Source organism: Abramis brama (genome assembly GCF_963993115.1).
Source record: "Abramis brama genome assembly, chromosome: 6".
NCBI classification, from domain to species: Eukaryota; Metazoa; Chordata; class Actinopteri; order Cypriniformes; family Leuciscidae; genus Abramis; species Abramis brama.
The window spans coordinates 19743749-19760864 of NC_139968.1; the positions used below are offsets into that span (position 1 = coordinate 19743749).

A 17116-nucleotide genomic window follows, 5' to 3' on the forward strand; every position below is an offset into this window, starting at 1 on the left:
TTTAATACAATGCACATATTTTGTTCAATCGGGGCGCGGCGTCTTACACGGTACAGGCTTATTCAGGTGAATCTGGTGCTGAACCGTTTTCTTGACCGATTTCTTTTGGTGTTTTCTTTCGGATTACAAAATCCGATGTTGTCGTGGTGCTCTCCGCAATCTGGAAAACCAGCACACGCTCGTAGATACAAACAAACAAACAAACACACACACACTGATTAAAAGATGTACACACACTGGGAAAATACAAGATCACAAAACGACAACAACTACTGGGGAACTTCAACTCATCCTTTTGTTTTTCTTTGTGTATTTTTTTTTTTTTCTTGTACTGTGAATGGTAGTCTCTCTCAGACTGTATAATTGTGTAAATAATTTGGGTTATTTATCATTTTAATTTTCTGTCTTTTGTTATTTTTTTTGGTGTGTGATTGCTCTTATTTTGTTTCAGAGCAGAGCACAACATGTGCAAAGTGTGTATGTACTTGACTCGCAGTCTAAAAAGACATGGTGCTACAATCTGTACAACTTTAGACTGCTTATTTATATTAAGATCATCAACAACAAAAAAAGAAATTAATAAAGATTTTGGTGCTTCTTTTAACACAGGGATGTTTTCAAGCCTTGCGGCATTTATTTTTCCTATATTTATAATGTAATCATATTATTTGGCACCCAGCACGAAGCAACCCTTGCTTGTTTGGATCAGTGCTGTTTTTATATAGAAGACACACCTTTTCGTCTTAATTTACCTTAAAGAAGCATGAAAGTACATTGCAGAACTTTATAGGATGATTTTTTTTTTAAGTATTTACTTCAATGGTGCTCCAAAATCGACCTGTGTGACAGGTAGTGAATGCTTTGAATTGTACGTTTGGCAAACTGGTGCCAACTGGCGTTTAGTTCCTTAAGATATTAATTTCTCGTAAGGATAAAGTGTGCTAAGCCTATTTGCCTACCGTCTTGGCCCGTGTGGCTTGGTGCTGTTTCTTAAAATCATCGTTTTCTTCACAATGTAAAACAAACAGCTTCATCTTACACAAACTTGGCGCTGCTGTTCACACGGATGTCAAATAGACCAATTATGCCCATACCAAAACCTACAATCCACTATCAAAGCCTGTCCTAGAGTGCATTGTGTAACCTAGAGTTTGAGCCTATTACGTATCGTGGTGATGTGAAGTTGTTCTGATGTGACCGGTTGTAGAGATTGCTAGTGTTTTTGTCAGTGGTCTAGTACTAGTGGTCGACCGATATGGGTTTTCCAATGACTTTTGGACTAATTAATAGCATATCTAGAGAATAGACTGGCCAGTAGCAGATTTAATGGCATATACTAAATATTTGGAGAATTAAATGGATGGTTCACACAAACATTAACATTCTAATTTCTTCTGCAGAACACAAAAAAAGATATTTTGAAAAAATGCAGAAAACCATTTTGTCCATACTGTGAAAGTCAATGGGGTCCAAAATTTGGACCCCATTGACTTTCATTGTGTGGACGAAATTTTGGAGATTTCCGCCTGCCCGATAAATCGGTCTATCACTAGCTATTTCAGCGTTGTCAAAATAGTCATTGGCGTGCAACATCGTCAACTTGAAGACAAAGCAGGAGTTGACTTCCTCATTGTTTTGCGTCCTTATTTCTTTTTATCGTGTGTTTTGTTGCTCAAGTATGTGCTCAAGGAAAAATCAACCTCACCTAAGCTTTAGTCAGAATGCTGTTTAATAGACTACGGTGTATAATAATATTAAAAAAAAAATTGTGTAAATGGTCTCTCTGTCCAATTAACACGAGGACGTTTTATTGAAATAGGATATTGACCATTAAATGAATTAATTGTTACCAGCACTGAGGGTATTTTTTTTGTTGTAATTAAGTCAATGTTAATGTTACCTGTTTTATTGGCCAATTTGTGTTTTGATATCTTTGCGACTGTTTATCAATGATGGTTTAATTATGATTTCATAATCCTGAGCATTTGGATACTCTTCAGAACAGTATGATGGTGCTCTCCTACACTTTAAACAAGGAAAATGCAGCTATGAAATTCATGCACCTTACATTGTGAGGGGTAAACATTTAATAAACGTCAGTGCAAGCTTTGCTTTGTGACGTCTCATTTGAACTCTTTTGTCTATTGTCCAGATGCTGTCTCCTGTTACGGTGGAAATTAAGCTCTTCTTGAAATCGATGTTAAGCTATTTAAATGGATAACAGATCGTAATTCTTGATGTTGCTTTTTCTCAGGTACGTGTTTAAGGTTGTGCGTTGCAAAAGGCAACTCAAGTCCTTTCGCATGTTATAAATAGATTTACAAATATGTTTTGACTATGTAAATTTAGATGTCTAAATATGTAAATTCATATAGGTTGGTCTAGTGTCTCAGGAACATCAGTTCTGGCTTTAATAGTTTTGCATATTCAAAGGGAATGTTGAAAATATTGGCTAGCTGATAGATATAAATGAAAATGAATTTGCTTTACTGCACATTACCTGTGATTATAAAGTTCCACTGAACAGTCATTTTTAATACGCCATCTCAAAGGTCGTAATTTGCCCTTTTTAAGTTATTAGAATTAATTTGAAAGATATGCATTCCTATTTTCAATGAATCACATTCTTATGTTTTTTCATTATTCAGCAGAAATATCACAGGATAATTGTGTAACAACAGCAAACTCTTGCGGTGTCAGATTTGTGTTGGTGCTTTTAATCAAAAATAATTTCGTTGATAAGGTTTTAAATCTCAGCTTTTTGTTAATAGTGTTTCTAATAAAGGCTCGGTTTGATCCATTTTTTTTTCATTGCCTTACTTGCATAATGTACAAAGATTAATGTCCAGCTGGCAAAGGTAATTTAGCAATAAAACAATCACAACCCAATTAAAAAATAATCAGAGGCAATGCAAGTGACCTTTGTGAAGGTGATCATTTATTAATGTCCTTTCTGTGGCTGCATATTCCATGTGGGCCTGCTGATAGGTAAAGATGATACTTGTTGAATATAATTTGATAAGAATGCAATGGTGTTGATATGATAATGAAGATTGCTGAAATCCTGTGCAACATCAAATAAAAAATAAAAAAGAAATGTATCTTGTGTTCTTTTGTGTTCTTGCAAAACAGACCTGATATTTATACAGCCTGTGTATGTAATAAGAGATAACTTGCAAATTGATGTATCAGTATATAATCATAAATTACAGCTTTTAAAATATAAAAGTGTTTTGAGTTCTGTAAAAACGCATCACACATAATACAAAAACCAGAGTACGGTTGTAAGCATTTATACTTTTAAGTACCCTTTGTACTTTCATCAAGAATTCCAGATATGGTAAACTATCTAGCAATTTGTCCTCTGTGATTTGTTCCTGTTCTCAGCCATTATTTCGGCTAAAAGATACCTGCTTTATCTCTTGGGACTGGTCAAACATCCAGCACTAGAGGGACCTTGAAAGTCTGGAAAACATGTGCAGCTGTGCGTCTTCCAGAGATCAGAGCTAGGAGTAACAAGAGGACTATTGTAGCTGTTCCTTTGACAATCTGTAATTTACCCAAATTAATCTTTAGCACTTTTTAAAAGAGCCTTTTGCCTTTAATGTCAGAACACAGAGATATGGAAATATAGGAGCATTGGGAAATGGTACAAGCCTAGGTTCAAAAGCACATGCACTACCCAATGCAAAAGAACGATCCAGCGAATTCAGAGGGACCATGTTAGCAATAAGAGAGCTAAACCATCATGTCTAGATGGTAACCCACGTTTTGCAGAAAGCTGTGCAACTTTTAAGCCAATGCGAATCTCTCGAGAGTTTTGCAGTACAAAGTTTATGATGTAGACATAACTGTGCCCTGGTTCCTTGTTTAAGTTTGTGGATCCATTCCTTGCAGGATTTAAACCTACACCCTTTTGGTTGCAAGCCCAGATATGTCCTAGACATTTAATCAAGTCAAGAACAAAATATAGTTCCTCCAGGTCTGAGGTGCGCAATACAAGACAACGTACAATGGGGGTAACAAAAATGTGCCCATAGAAGTCACTCTGGGAAGTCTTAACTGTGTCCCTTGGGAATGAAATAAGGAAAGGGGTGTACAAATTTAAGAATATAACTTTGTTGCAATTTGGATCAAACTGTTCCGCTACTACAGCTGGGGTCTACACAGTATTTCATTGTCTGAATGAGTTCCTCCTCCATCTTATCAAAGCTCAAAGGCATGTGATGTCCATTCAGTATCCCCTGAAATTCACACGTTGACTCGCATGCTTTGAATACCCAGTGTTACTCCAAGGACGTGATTTCTTGGAGAGCAGGAGGAGGGGTGTATAAAACACATCCCAGCTGCTGACCCACCCCAAAACAAGTGTTGGATTTCTCTGCGAATGAATGAGAGAAGATGCTTTTCCAGGCAAGATTTTGGCTGATGATGTTGCTGACTGTGGCGACTGGGTCATATGGTGCCACAGTGGGACACAAAGAGCAGGACAACAGCCCGAAAGTCACTCCGCTATCAGGTCAGTCCCTTCCGTATGTCCCGTACCTGTGTCTCAGGGTGCATTAGTGGAATTGTTTAGCATTTTCTCTCAGATCAATGAACTTGCTAAAGTAATAGCTTGTACCTTCAATGTTGTTTTGATAGTAGTTTGATGTTTTCTTGATTATATATTTTTTGGACTTCCCTGAAGTGGTTGCAGGGGTGTAGGAATCATTTGACAAATTTGAGGAACACATAAAGGCAAGGGTGTCCAGTCCTGCTCCGAGAGGGCATAGTTTAGATCCGAAACACTCGCCTGGAAGTTTCTAGTGATCATAAAGACCTGATCATAAAGAAATCGCGTCCTTGGAGTAACACTGGGTATTCAAAGCATGCAAGTCAATGTGTGAATTTCAGGGGATATTGAAAGGGCATCACATGCCTTTGAGCTTTGATAAGATGGAGGAGTATGGCAAGCCGTTTTAGCTTAAATTGTACCCAGCGTTACTCGTCGTAATTGCATTTTTACTAGTAAGAATTAAATTTGAGAGCTCTACAATTCAATTCTTACTAGTAGCAATTACAATTAGAGAGCTCTACAAATGAATTTTTACTAGTCATATGTCTCCATTGACTTCCATTCATTTTTAATTACGGAGCTCTACAATTGAATTGTAACTAGTAAGAATTGAATTAAAGAGCTCTGCAATTGCATTCTTAGTAGTAACAATTGAAATAGCGAGCTCTCTAATTGGAATTCTTACTAGTAACAATTCAATTGTAGAGCTCCGTAATTAAAAATGAATGGAAGTCAATGGAGACATATGACTAGTAAAAATTCATTTGTAGAGCTCTCTAATCGGAATTGTTACTAGTAAGAATTGAATTAGAGAGCTTTGTAATTGTAATTCTTACTAGTAATAATTGAATTAGAGAGCTCTCGAATTGTAATTTTTACTAGTAATAATTGAATAAGAGAGCTCTCTAATTGTAATTGCTACTAGTAAGAATTGAATTGTAGAACTCTCTAATTGAATTCTTACTAGTAAAAATGCAATTACGACGAGTAACGCTGGGTACAATTTAAGCTAAAACGGCTTGCCATACTGCAGGAGCGGGATTGGGTTACTTAACTCTCCAAACGGGGAAGGATAACTTTAGGTGACACTTTTTATGCCCGTGAATGGTTGTCTAATTGACCAACAGGATTGAATGGAGATCAGCGAGAAGTCAGAGATATGGCATGTGCCAGTGAACAGCCAATTGGCCCAACTGCCCAGTCAACACAAGCCATCGAAGATGTGCCAAGTGAGCAACAAGCTCACAGTCATGCCATAGATGACTTCCTGTCAGCCCTGAACGGAGAGAGTGAACTGGGCAGGATTAACTTCCAGCACTTTGGAATATGTTCGCCCGGAGCACCAGGTTTGCAGGTTTCACGTCTAGTTCAGAATGTCCAACAAAACCGAAATGGCCTCAAGGGTGTACATGCAACTAAAGGTAAATACATTTTTCTTTGATCCATAAATTTGATTTCCAGCTAAACCCTTGTTTTACTTGGATGTTTGTCCAGTTGACACCATTAGTTGAGTTGTGGTTAATGTTTTAATAGATGTGTGGGATGCTGAGCAGGAGGGAGAGATGACTTTAACCCTCACATTCCCAAGACATGCCCAACCGACCAACCCGGCTTCCGTGACGCTCCTGTTTAATGTCGATCCCATTAAAGGAGACGGTTTGAGAGTGACATTCAACAGTCATTCCATCCAACCAAATACACAGGTCAACCTCATGATAATGATTTTTATATTTCTGACACTTTATTAACAATGATGGTAGATGGAAAGGGGGCAGCAGGTCTTGGAAATGTTGCGAGCCAGATTTTGAACTCACATTGCTGGCATGAGCATCAAAGCTCAATATGTCAAATTAGGGTGAGCTAACCACTCGTGACTCCAAGCATATTTTAAGTTGCCATGATGTGTTTTCTCGGGTTATTTGACTTTCAGATGGTTTGCATTTCTGAGGCCACACGTTTCCTGATTCTTACGGGAGGACACAGTCATGCCCACGTTCACCTTAAGCTGAGTGTAACAGTTGAGGCATGGAAGGATGAAAGCGGTGAGACCATTATTCATATCAAAAACAGACTACTCAAATGAATCTTTTCACACAGCCCATTTGAAGTCTTTCCGTTACATTTTAGGCTCGAAACCCAGTGTGTCTGAGATTCAGGAAGTGTTGATGAGAAAGGTGGATGGCAGCAGTACTACAATGAGGCCGATCTTACTTTTCCTCTCGGACCGTGATAAGCAAAGCACACCTCATTTAAAATATCATGGGTAAATGATTCACTAGCTAAAATTTTTTACTACTCTGTTTAATCCTGCATTATGCGATTAGATAACCAACTATATATGCGGCATAGTATTCAGTAAGCTAATATTCCATTCAGAACTTGTTTCATTGTTTTCCCCAGAATTCCACTGGATGTGAGACCCCCATCCAGAACTTTTCTTTTCCTTTGCGAGCTGCAGAAGTTCTTGAGTGACATCCTTCATAAGAAAGAGGGACCGACACCTCAGGATGATGCAAATGCATTCTTTTTGGATACACTGCATTCCCTTCCACCTCTCAGCCTTGGAGTGTCGTCCACAGAGTCCCTCCTATCAGGACTGGTGAACTCCTCCATGCCGACTGTATTTGTCTTCCCCCAGAGGCAGCAAGGCCTGCAAACTCACCGAGTGGAGGTGACCCTAGATTCTCCTCTGCTGTCTGTGCTCAGAATGAGACTGGATGAAGCCATGGCTCAGGTCAGACAGCAGGAAGCGGGGCAAAAGGTGATTGACAGGCTCCAGAAACTGAGTGAACTAAGCGCCGTTTCTCCAGATGGAGAGGACGATGAAGCAGGTGAGCATTACATTTTTTTCATATACACTAATGGTCAAAATTTTGAATGCACTCTTTAAGAGACAAAAAAAAAAATCATAGTTATTCCAAACATTTGACCTGTAGTATGTTACTAAGGCTGGGTGATACAGCTAAGAAATCAACGATATTCTTTTGAAATGGGTAGCACAATTTTTTTTTTTTTCTGACAAACCGTAACTTCAACCAAACAGCCATCAGGGCCAATTAGATTTGATTTAATGAGAAATAATAATAAATAAAAAATTCCAGTTTTTTACTAATTGAACTCACAGAAAATTGTTTTCATTTAAATGCACCAATACAACCATATTTACCTACATATTTTACTCTTTTTTTTTACATAGATTTTTTTAATACATGTGAAAATTTTTGTGAGATGCAAATAAATAATTTAATAATGATTTCGAGTCAATTTACCAAAGCGAACAGATTGAACTGATTCATAATGAATAAGGCTTGCCAACTTTAAATCAGAAATGCTATGAAAACATCTCTGACTTAAATCTCTCATACTCGAGAATTTCGAGACAATGATACATCTTGAAACTAGTGTTTTAACGGAAACTAATAGCTAATGAATATTCAAAATATCACCCAGCCCTATATGTTACCATTGAATTGCATCTAAAATTTTATGATTCATTCACTAAACTATGATTTATTTATAGTCACTAAGGACCACAAAGAAGCCCAGTACCGTTCTGTTCTGCTGCTGAAGGCCCTGCAGACGGTACTCAGCACCTGGGAGGCGGAAAGAGCCCAGAGGGCAGCCAGAGCGAACGAGGACAGCCCATCAACGCCCAGTCAGTGTCGGCTTCAGAGCTTAACCGTGTCCTTGAGGAAGTTCTTTCTTGAGCCCTCCCAGGCCAACATCAACAACTGCGAAGGAGTGTGTGGTTTCCCACTGAACAACGCCAACAACCACGCCGTCCTCCTTAACAGCCACATCCAGAGCGGCCATCCTGTCAATCGCTCTCTCTGCTGCGTACCGGTGGACTATGACGACCTGTGTGTGATCGAGCTGGAGAGCGAGGGCACCAACATCTCCTTCAAAACCAACGTGGTGGCGACCAAGTGCGAATGTCGCTGACGGCCTTACTTGCTCTTTGAAATGCGTTTATGCATGCATATATTGCAATATATGAATAAAATCTCATACATCTGCATTTATTTTTGCCTGTAAATACACAATAAAGCTCTCAGTTTTACAAAATGATCTGGTACATGTGTAAACGTGCAACATAAGCTGTCATCTGAAGTGTAAATTAGGTCATTAGAGGGAAAATGTACATATTCAATGATATAAACAACCACTTCTAGCTGTATTAAATTAATTAGATGCCCTGTTAACAGATTTGCATCAGTGCTGAGCTTATGAAAAATGTGGTTGGTTGAATGAAGTAAATATTCATAAAGCTTTTCTCTGTGTCAATTATATGTATAGTGAATGTAAATGTATTCACTATGACTTCTTATATAAATTGGAAAATGCTCTCAAAATGTAACAGGTGGTTTTAGATTTATATAAACCCCATTTCAGATGAAGATTATATATTCATTTTCTATACATATATTTCATCCAAATCAAAATTTTTGGGATATTACAGACTATTCCCTTTCCTTGAGTAGTCCTTTAGCCATTTCCTTGTTACGGATCTTCCGTGGTCCGACCTTCTCTCCATCCAGTCTTGTTCTTGCTGCTCTTTTCTTTCTAAACTCATCAAGTTCATCCTCAGATCTCCAGTTCCAAAACGCAAAGGTGTACCACCATGAATCAGGCTACGGCAAAAATAGGCAAAATTTATAAACTATGAACTAAGTGAAAACAGTTCAAGACATGAGCCTTACCTCTGCTGTCAGATCACCAGCCTGAAGCTCTGATCCAGGTTCATCTTCTGTCACTTCAAAGTATGGCTCTATTGTCTCTGTTACACATTAAAACACCATAAACACTTGTTATGATTGGTAAGTTGAGACAGTTTGGGGACACTAAGATTTTAATGTTTTTGAAAGAAAACTTTTCAAGTCTACATATATTTGACCAATAATACAGTAATATTGTGAACCTTTCTATTTTAATTTATTTATTCCTGATGACAAAGCTGTAATTTCAACATTTTAGCACATGATCCTTAAAAATCATTATAATATGCTGATTTTTATTATTATCAATGTTGAAAACACTTTTCGTGTGGAAACCGTGGTACATTTTTTTCAGGTTTCTTTGAAAAATAGGAAGTTCAAAAGAACAATAAATCTTTTTTTAACGTTAAAAAAAGTATTTCCTGTCACTTTTGATCAATGTTGCTATATAAAAGGATCAACTGACCCCAAACCTTTGAACGATAGTAAGTATAGCCGTGAAATTAGCAGAATAATGTACAGTAAATCGTTAATTATGACAAAAACAAACCTCTTCAGGATGATACAAGACACCTCAGGCGCTGACGGTTTATTTTGCGATAATAATTGACTAGCTATATTTACATGCACACATAAACAACTCACATTCAAGAATTTACCTTGAACTATCTCAACCCCAGAGTTGACCACCACGATGATCATTGCCACTAATATACAGCGGTTCAGAGTGATGCCTTTCCATGGATTTTGCACCTTGCTCAAGGATTCCACAGGAAATATGCGCCGATATTTCACTGTCGAATGGAGATGGTTGAGTAACTCAGAAATGAAGTGTGATACTCTTATACAGTGAGTAAGACTGACATTCAAAATCAAATCGTGCATATATTTTTTTAAATCCAAACAGAGACCCCACTGCGGGTTAGGGATACATACTTGCTCTGATGATCCTTTCTGGATGTTTCTATGGACTTGAAGATTAGAAAGTTTGTCACAAAACGTCCATTTTACATATGCACTTACATTTAAAACTATTATGTTATTGACACAGAAGTTTAGGCCAGAAAGTAAGCCTATAAAACTGTGACTGATATGAGTGCAAATAAGTCGAGAAAAAACAATCAAAACAACAGCATTAGTGATAGTTTGCAGTTAAACGCGCAGTTCTTACCAGGCAAAGCACGAGTACATGCAAAAACTGAGGTGTCTCAAGTTCTTCCGAGCCCTGATGGACAGGCACAGCTGAGACTTCATTATAAAATACAAGCATGTGATTTTGCATGACCTATTTGCAATCTTGAATTGAATGTTGGTATTATTTATGCTCATATGCAACACAAACGACCTCAAAAATGTTTTTTTTTTTTTTTTGAGATTATGTTGAACATTATACATATTTTTAGTTAATAATTCATTCAGTTATATATTCATTATAATGAATCTTAGTTATAGTACATATTGCACTGCTACTAATGTTGAGTGCGTAACAATGAGAATTGTGCTTAATTATTGACAGATTATGTAACTCCGTTAGAAAGCCTGTAAATTAGCCTATATTCTATCCTATTCTAGTTTTACATACTGCACAAATGTGAGTTCATAAATCAGACATTAAGCTTTTTATCGCGAATGTGACTACATTCTATTTTAATTTGTTTATTTCCAGTGGGGTCTTTTTTGTTTTTTAGAACGCATGACGTAACGCATAAGCCACGCCCATTCGTGTTTCGAGTATAAATACTGCGGGCCTACACAACCATTACACATTCAGTCGGAGCACGGACAGAGAAGAGTCGGGTCTTGACGTTGGCCGGATGGTTAAATCCAACCTCCAGACGATCCTGAATAGCCACTGTTTTGTCAGAGAAAAAGAGAGTAATATATCCAAGATGCCAGTGATCGAAATGACCCGTAATAAACCCGAGAATGAAAGGTAATGTGGGACTTTAATGTAGCTCGCTTTGTTTGAGGCCTTGTTTTAGCAGTACAGCCTAGCGAGCTTTAAATTATATGACGAAATACACTGTAATGTTTGTACGCCTTATTGTTTTTGTTTTTTTGCTATCCGAATGAGACATAGGTCTATCCATCTGTCAAAACTCTTCTCAGAAAAGTTAATTAAAATAAAGAATTATTGTTAAATGTCACGTGATAAAGCCTCGCAATTCTGGTGGGATTGTTTTGTCAGTCACTGGCTAGAATGATTGACAGGCCCGTTGCCAGGTAACAGGTTTTCGCGTTTGTAGAACATTCGAGAAACGTCCAAATCACCCATTCAAATTGTCGTTATTTCCAACGTCTGTTTAAATACCTTTACTAGCTGTAATGTTAGATGCTGTATCAGTTTGGCTTTAGAGCCAATCATAGGTATTTTAAACCTCGTTTTCTAACCTCATAACATTTTATTTATGACTTAATTTTATTGACACCAGTTTATCACATTTATTCAGGTGTCGCAGAGCTCAAGTGATTGACGGGTTACGTTAGGTGTTCACGAGGTGGCTAATGTTGCAATGCTAACGTTAGCTGGCAAAGCGAAAACAGTCAGGGGAATTGCTTTTGTGTCACTGCTAAGAGGATGTTTTATGAATAATATATTGAGTAAGAATTTTAGTTCTCATTTAAACGAGAAACTTCCCACAATATGTCTGTTTAAACCGTTTTGAAGCGGATTGTAATGTGCTAATCTTTTAAACGTCGCCTCGCCCATCTCCCCTAGTTTGTTCATCTAACGTTATCATGCGTCGTTGCTGAACTGAATGGCGAACCATGATGTTTTTAAATTAATTCTGAAAACTTAATGCTAATTAAGTTTTCCTTTAATATAGTATTAAAAGTTAACATGATTTAAAACTGCTCAATGAATCCATAATTTTAATATGAAATCTATTGTGTTAATTTATTAATGTTGTATGAAATGAGCAGGTGTCAAGTAAAATGTGGCTTAGTCCATCTGAAAATTATGTTTTCTGCATTCTTAACTTGCACTGGGTCATATGGGGTTTTTGTAACTTAACCGGTTACTGCCTCCTGTATCCTTTTTGCTTGGACCATATTATCCATTTATGTCTTAAATGCAGGATTGCGTCACAAATCACATGTCTTAAAGGCACAATATGTAACTTTTTTGCTTTAAAATTAGCAAAAATCACTATATCTACGTTATATATATTTTTTTTAGTTGTGTACTTACATTATCCCGACTGTTTCCAACAACTTTCAAACCAGGAGAAATTTTAATTAAATTTTTAGACACGGCACGTTTCTTTATTTCCGTTTTGTCGCAGTCAATGGCGTCATATCCGCGTTGTCCCTGGTTTCCGCTCGTACTGCCATGGTAACCAGAGCTATGAGCAGAGCCCTCTGATTAACCAAAGCGACAGACGCAGACAACTGTGGAGTTCGCAATGTCTATTTGCACGCTGTTGTTGTTTCGTTCAAACATTATGGACCATGGCAAGCAGACTTTGGATAAAAAAAAAAGGAGAACTAAAACGAGAATCAATATCAGCGCGGTGTTTTCGAGATGCCGAGAGCTCCCATAGACAGTATATAAACAAGAGCTCCACGTCCGAGACTTCGACCGCTCCTACATGTACTTATTAAACAGGTGAGCACATTTACATAAAACTAATCAATGTTATATAGTTCAACAATGATAAAATGTTAGAATATGATCTGTATGTTATTCTAATGTTGATCTAGTTTACTGCTAGTCTCATACAGACAGACTAACACATACTTTTCAACACATTCAAATGCAGTTTAGTGTGCTAATGTAATGTTAGACCAAGTGAAACAGCGCTGCGTTACCTCACAAGTTTAATTTGTCTAATAAACTGACCTGTGAGTAGTAATTCTGCGTGTAGTTCGGTAGAATGAAATGTCCGTATTCCTTTTATATCCGCGGGAGCTCGCGTCGCGTGTGGAGCTGATAGCTGTCTCTTAGCAATCCCGAACTGCTTCATATCACAGTCATGATAAAAGCATCGATGTATTCAGTCATCCATAAACATTATTAGATCGGCCGGCTTGACGTTGACGACAACATCCATAATTCTTAGCATGTGTTGCGTCATCAAACTACGCCTTTGTTATTGTAAAGAGGTTAGCGACCCCTAGTGGCGAAAAATTCCATACTGTATGTTTAAAGCAGGGTTCACCAATCTCGGTCCTGGAGGGCCGCTGTCCCTGCAGAGTTTAGCTCCAACCAGCTCCAACACGCCTGTTTGAAAGTTTCTAGTATGCCTAGTGAGACCTTGATTAGCTGGTTCAGGTGTGTTTAATTGGGGTTGGAGCTAAACTCTGCAGGACAGCGGCCCTACAGGACCGAGATTGGTGAACCCTGTCTTAAAGTAACCCCTTTTACTCCGTCTAAATGTCGGTGTTCATTCACCTGCTACAGGCTGTTGTGTAACACAGTGGGAGACACAAACGACCAAAACTGCCCTCACATGTGGTACTGAATTGAAATGAGGTTGCTCTGGTTTCACAGATGTATCCATTCTTTTTTTAGTCTGGTTATTAAAGATTTGCATTCACACAACTGCAGCACGCGCTTGGAGTAAACAGAATGATATCGTCTGCTGGTGTGGATGCTAATATAGTTATTTATAGTTGGAAAGGATGAATAAAACTAATATCTTCATTCAAGCTACCCCAATTTAAAAAAAAAAACACTTGTTTATTCTGTAATAATGCTATTTCTGTTGGGTGAAAAAATGCATGTCTTTACAGAAAGTTGTTAACCAGGTTTTATTTTGTGACATTTAAACTGAAGTAAATGGATTAAAGGCCTCATGCTGCTTCGTCACCTAGTCAGACAGCTACTGTCTCTCTGCATTTAAACATTTGATCAATGTTGTAACAAACATATGGAACTTTTGGCATTGCCCTCATGTTCTACCAGTTGAGCTACTGGAACTTACTAGTCTATCGTTCATTAATTTATACCCATTATATGCTGATGTCATGCTGTCTGTTGACAAGTATGTTATTGTGTTTCCTGGTTTCAGTTCCCATCGCTGCAGTAACCCGTGTCCGGGGCCTCTGTGGTGTTCCTGATGTCCCTCACCCACCCCTGAAGATCCCAGGTGGGCGAGGGAAGGATCAGCGGGATCACAGTCTTTCAGCTAAGCTATTCTATTCTGTGAGTGCAGAGGTTTGGGTCACATTTCACGTCACGTGAAAGTGAATTTGTGTGAATAAAATACAATTGGAAATAAGTAATGTGTATATTTAGTTTTCAGACTCTTCTAATTCTATACATTTCTAAAGGCCTGTTCACATCAAGAATAACCATAACGATGATGTAGTTCTAAAAAGTATGAAATATAAACCAAGAGTCCACGCTTCAACGATAATGGCATAGACATATCTTTGGAATTACTTCAATTTTATCCAGCTGATGAACAGTAAAAACAATGACAACCAATCAGAATCCATTCTGCTTGAGCATTTAAAGTGGCAGAAGACAAAACTGCAGCGAGTGCGGTGGCAGATATTCACCACCGCGGTGGTAATGGACTAATTACCTGCGGTGGTTGTGGAGGGGGGGTTGTGTTGAAATAAAAAATAAACGAGGCTTAAGCCTCAATTTCATAACAGATGTAGTGTATATTTGAGCAATTCCGTCCAAGAAACACAGTTTACCTTAAAGCATTGAAATAAATCTCAGTAAATAATGGTAACTTCAATAATATAGTAAAGTTAAATGTTTAAAAAAAAAAAACATTTGTTTTATATTTCCACAAAGTTGCGTCATATAGCCTACCGCTCACTTGTTGTAAAAGGTCTGAAGAGCAAATTTTATCTTCCACATGGTATTTAGGCTGTTTGATTTTATGCTGCCAGAGAAAGTGAGACTAAAATCACCCTTGTGTGTGAAACAATTTACAAATAAACTTGATGAGCCTTACCATATCTAAAAAGCACAAACTGTGTTAAAAAGAATTTGACGTGAAAGTAAAAATGTAGGCTATCTGTCCTACAGTGTTTTTCTACTTTACCACATTAAAGAATGCAAATATAATAGACCTAATTAAAAGTGAACCAAAGGAAGAAATATTTATAATCCCCTTTGAAAATTGGTGAGACGTGAGTGAAGATTAGGGAAAAGAAACAAGATTCCATGTCCAGTGGAATAACTAATGGAATCTTGTTAAGTTCACTGATAATCAGGTGACCAGAATACAAGTTTAAATTTATGGACTCGCGCACAACTCATTCGTCATGAACCCAATTGTATCCATGGCTGCGACATAATATTTATTTTATAAACAAAGTATGTGCTTCACGTGTCATTAATGTTAAACAACATTCACATGCAAAAAATGTGTTGGCGCACCACCGCCGGTGCTACTCGGCCACCGGTGGTGCGGTTGTCAAGTTTACCGGCACAGCCGTAGTGAGTGCTTATAATAAACGGAGCGATATCGTCTGCTGGTATGGACGCTAAAAGTTATCTTTATAGCTCTTGTTCTTGGTGTGAATAGGCCTTGAGTCTTTAGAATGTATTCTGCTTAAAGATAGTGTTTGCATGATGTATGCTGTTATCTCACAGTGCAAGGGTCATCATATCTTATCTCATATCTTACCTCACCTGACTTGTGTTAATGATTTGAATGTCATCCATTGCTACAATTTAAGTGACTTTACAGCAGTAATTGCCCATGACTGCATACATGAATATAACTGTATCTGTGTCCTCTTTTGTAGGATGCTCAGTTACTGGTTCTTGAGGAAGCTCCCACGTTGAACAGCCGTGTACGGTTTTTGCTTTTTGAGCGCCGCTGCTCTGTGGGCAAGCACTTAGTTTGGAGGGGGGCACTAAAAGGGGCTAATCTTTACATCGAAATCCCCACTGGTGTCCTCCCAGAAGGGAGCAAAGATAGGCAAGTCAAATTAATGTCATCTTGTGGTTTTTCTTTTCTCCCTACTGAAAGTTAATTTTGGCTCAAACTGGTTGTTCCATTCTTTTGCAACAGTTTTTCACTCTTGCTGGAGTTTGCAGAGGAGAAGTTACAGGTTGATCATGTTTTCATCTGCTTCCATAAGAACCGAGATGACAGAGGTAAGGATTATGGCTTTTATCTCCCTTCATGCCTTTTGTTTGAGTTAGTTGGGCCTGTTTTTAACCATTTCTGCTACCATCTCCAGCATCGCTGCTGCGGACATTCAGTTTCATGGGCTTTGAGATTGTGAGACCGGGTCATCCCCTCGTCCCAACCCGCCCCGACGCTTGCTTCATGGCTTACAGCATCGAAAGAGACACCGATAGTGACGAATAAAGCTTATCAATCACATTTTGCTTCTAATAACTATGCTGTATCTCACCAACATGCTGTATCTCACCATTAAAAGAAACGGTATGAATATGTCAAATTGACTTTTTTTTTCTTTTTCTGTTAATTACTACATTGTAGTTCTTGTAAGGGTTGTGCTGTATTTTCAGTCGTATTTGCACTAGTGTAAACGCATTTCTGCAGTGACCATTAGTTTTTAAGCCATTACCACTGGGCTTAACTTCCAATGTAATTTGATTCTTTGCTGATTCCCCTTCACCCATTCCTACACTGATCATTTTTAGAACATAATATTTATGGTTAAGATCTCAAGCAACAATGTAGAATCATGGTGTTTATTGCTGATATTTTGATTTCTTTACCGGTGGCTTCAAGTTGTTGTGCTTTCTTAATGTGTGCATGAATTTGAGTTTAGTTATGACTTCAATAGGATTTGTCTGCATGTTTCCTACAGTGTGCAGAATAAAAAATGCTCACCCTACAACACTGACTTGGTTTTGCTACCTCTTTTTATTTCCACACATGCATAATGTAAATTA

The 17116-nt window shown here is 37.9% G+C and overlaps 4 protein-coding genes across 4 annotated transcripts in view; 3 read left to right on the forward strand and 1 right to left on the reverse strand.

Moving 5' to 3' along the window:
* The window catches only part of dot1l (DOT1-like histone H3K79 methyltransferase), a 31200-nt gene extending 29085 nt beyond the window's left edge, over positions 1-2115 (forward strand). The window contains exon 28 of the mRNA XM_084117956.1: positions 1-2115. This exon is cut by the window's left edge and continues 1476 nt beyond it. The gene's annotated coding sequence lies outside the window, so the exon portion shown is untranslated.
* A 2231-nt stretch (positions 2116-4346) lies between these two features.
* On the forward strand, positions 4347-8617 carry amh (anti-Mullerian hormone). The gene is made up of 7 exons (XM_084116667.1): positions 4347-4519; positions 5686-5979; positions 6092-6261; positions 6489-6600; positions 6686-6821; positions 6959-7389; positions 8079-8617. The coding sequence occupies exons 1-7, from the start codon at positions 4402-4404 to the stop codon at positions 8498-8500; spliced, it is 1683 nt and encodes a 560-aa protein (XP_083972793.1). The 5' UTR covers positions 4347-4401; the 3' UTR covers positions 8501-8617.
* Positions 8551-10678, reverse strand: LOC311084553 (uncharacterized protein). The gene is made up of 5 exons (XM_084116673.1): positions 10445-10678; positions 10210-10244; positions 9933-10067; positions 9259-9335; positions 8551-9189 (listed from the first exon to the last, which is right to left on the reverse strand). Coding segments are annotated over exons 2-5 (384 nt in total). The 5' UTR covers positions 10211-10244; positions 10445-10678; the 3' UTR covers positions 8551-9018.
* A 346-nt stretch (positions 10679-11024) lies between these two features.
* Positions 11025-17067, forward strand: oaz1a (ornithine decarboxylase antizyme 1a). The gene is given in 6 exon segments (XM_084116672.1): positions 11025-11206; positions 14289-14334; positions 14336-14422; positions 15991-16166; positions 16260-16345; positions 16432-17067. Coding segments are annotated over 6 exon segments (645 nt in total). The 5' UTR covers positions 11025-11087; the 3' UTR covers positions 16563-17067.
* Positions 17068-17116: the final 49 nt, after the last annotated feature.

Coding starts and splice junctions, on each gene's coding strand:
- amh (XM_084116667.1), top strand. CDS start 4,402: ATGCTTTTCCAGGCAAGATTTTGGCTGATGATGTTGCTGACTGTGGCG. Junction 5,980..6,091: donor GGGTGTACATGCAACTAAAG/GTAAATACATTT, acceptor ATGTTTTAATAG/ATGTGTGGGATGCTGAGCAG. Junction 6,822..6,958: donor CCTCATTTAAAATATCATGG/GTAAATGATTCA, acceptor TGTTTTCCCCAG/AATTCCACTGGATGTGAGAC.
- LOC311084553 (XM_084116673.1), bottom strand. Junction 9,336..9,932: donor TGGGGTTGAGATAGTTCAAG/GTAAATTCTTGA, acceptor AATGTGTAACAG/AGACAATAGAGCCATACTTT. Junction 9,190..9,258: donor CTGGTGATCTGACAGCAGAG/GTAAGGCTCATG, acceptor TTTTTGCCGTAG/CCTGATTCATGGTGGTACAC.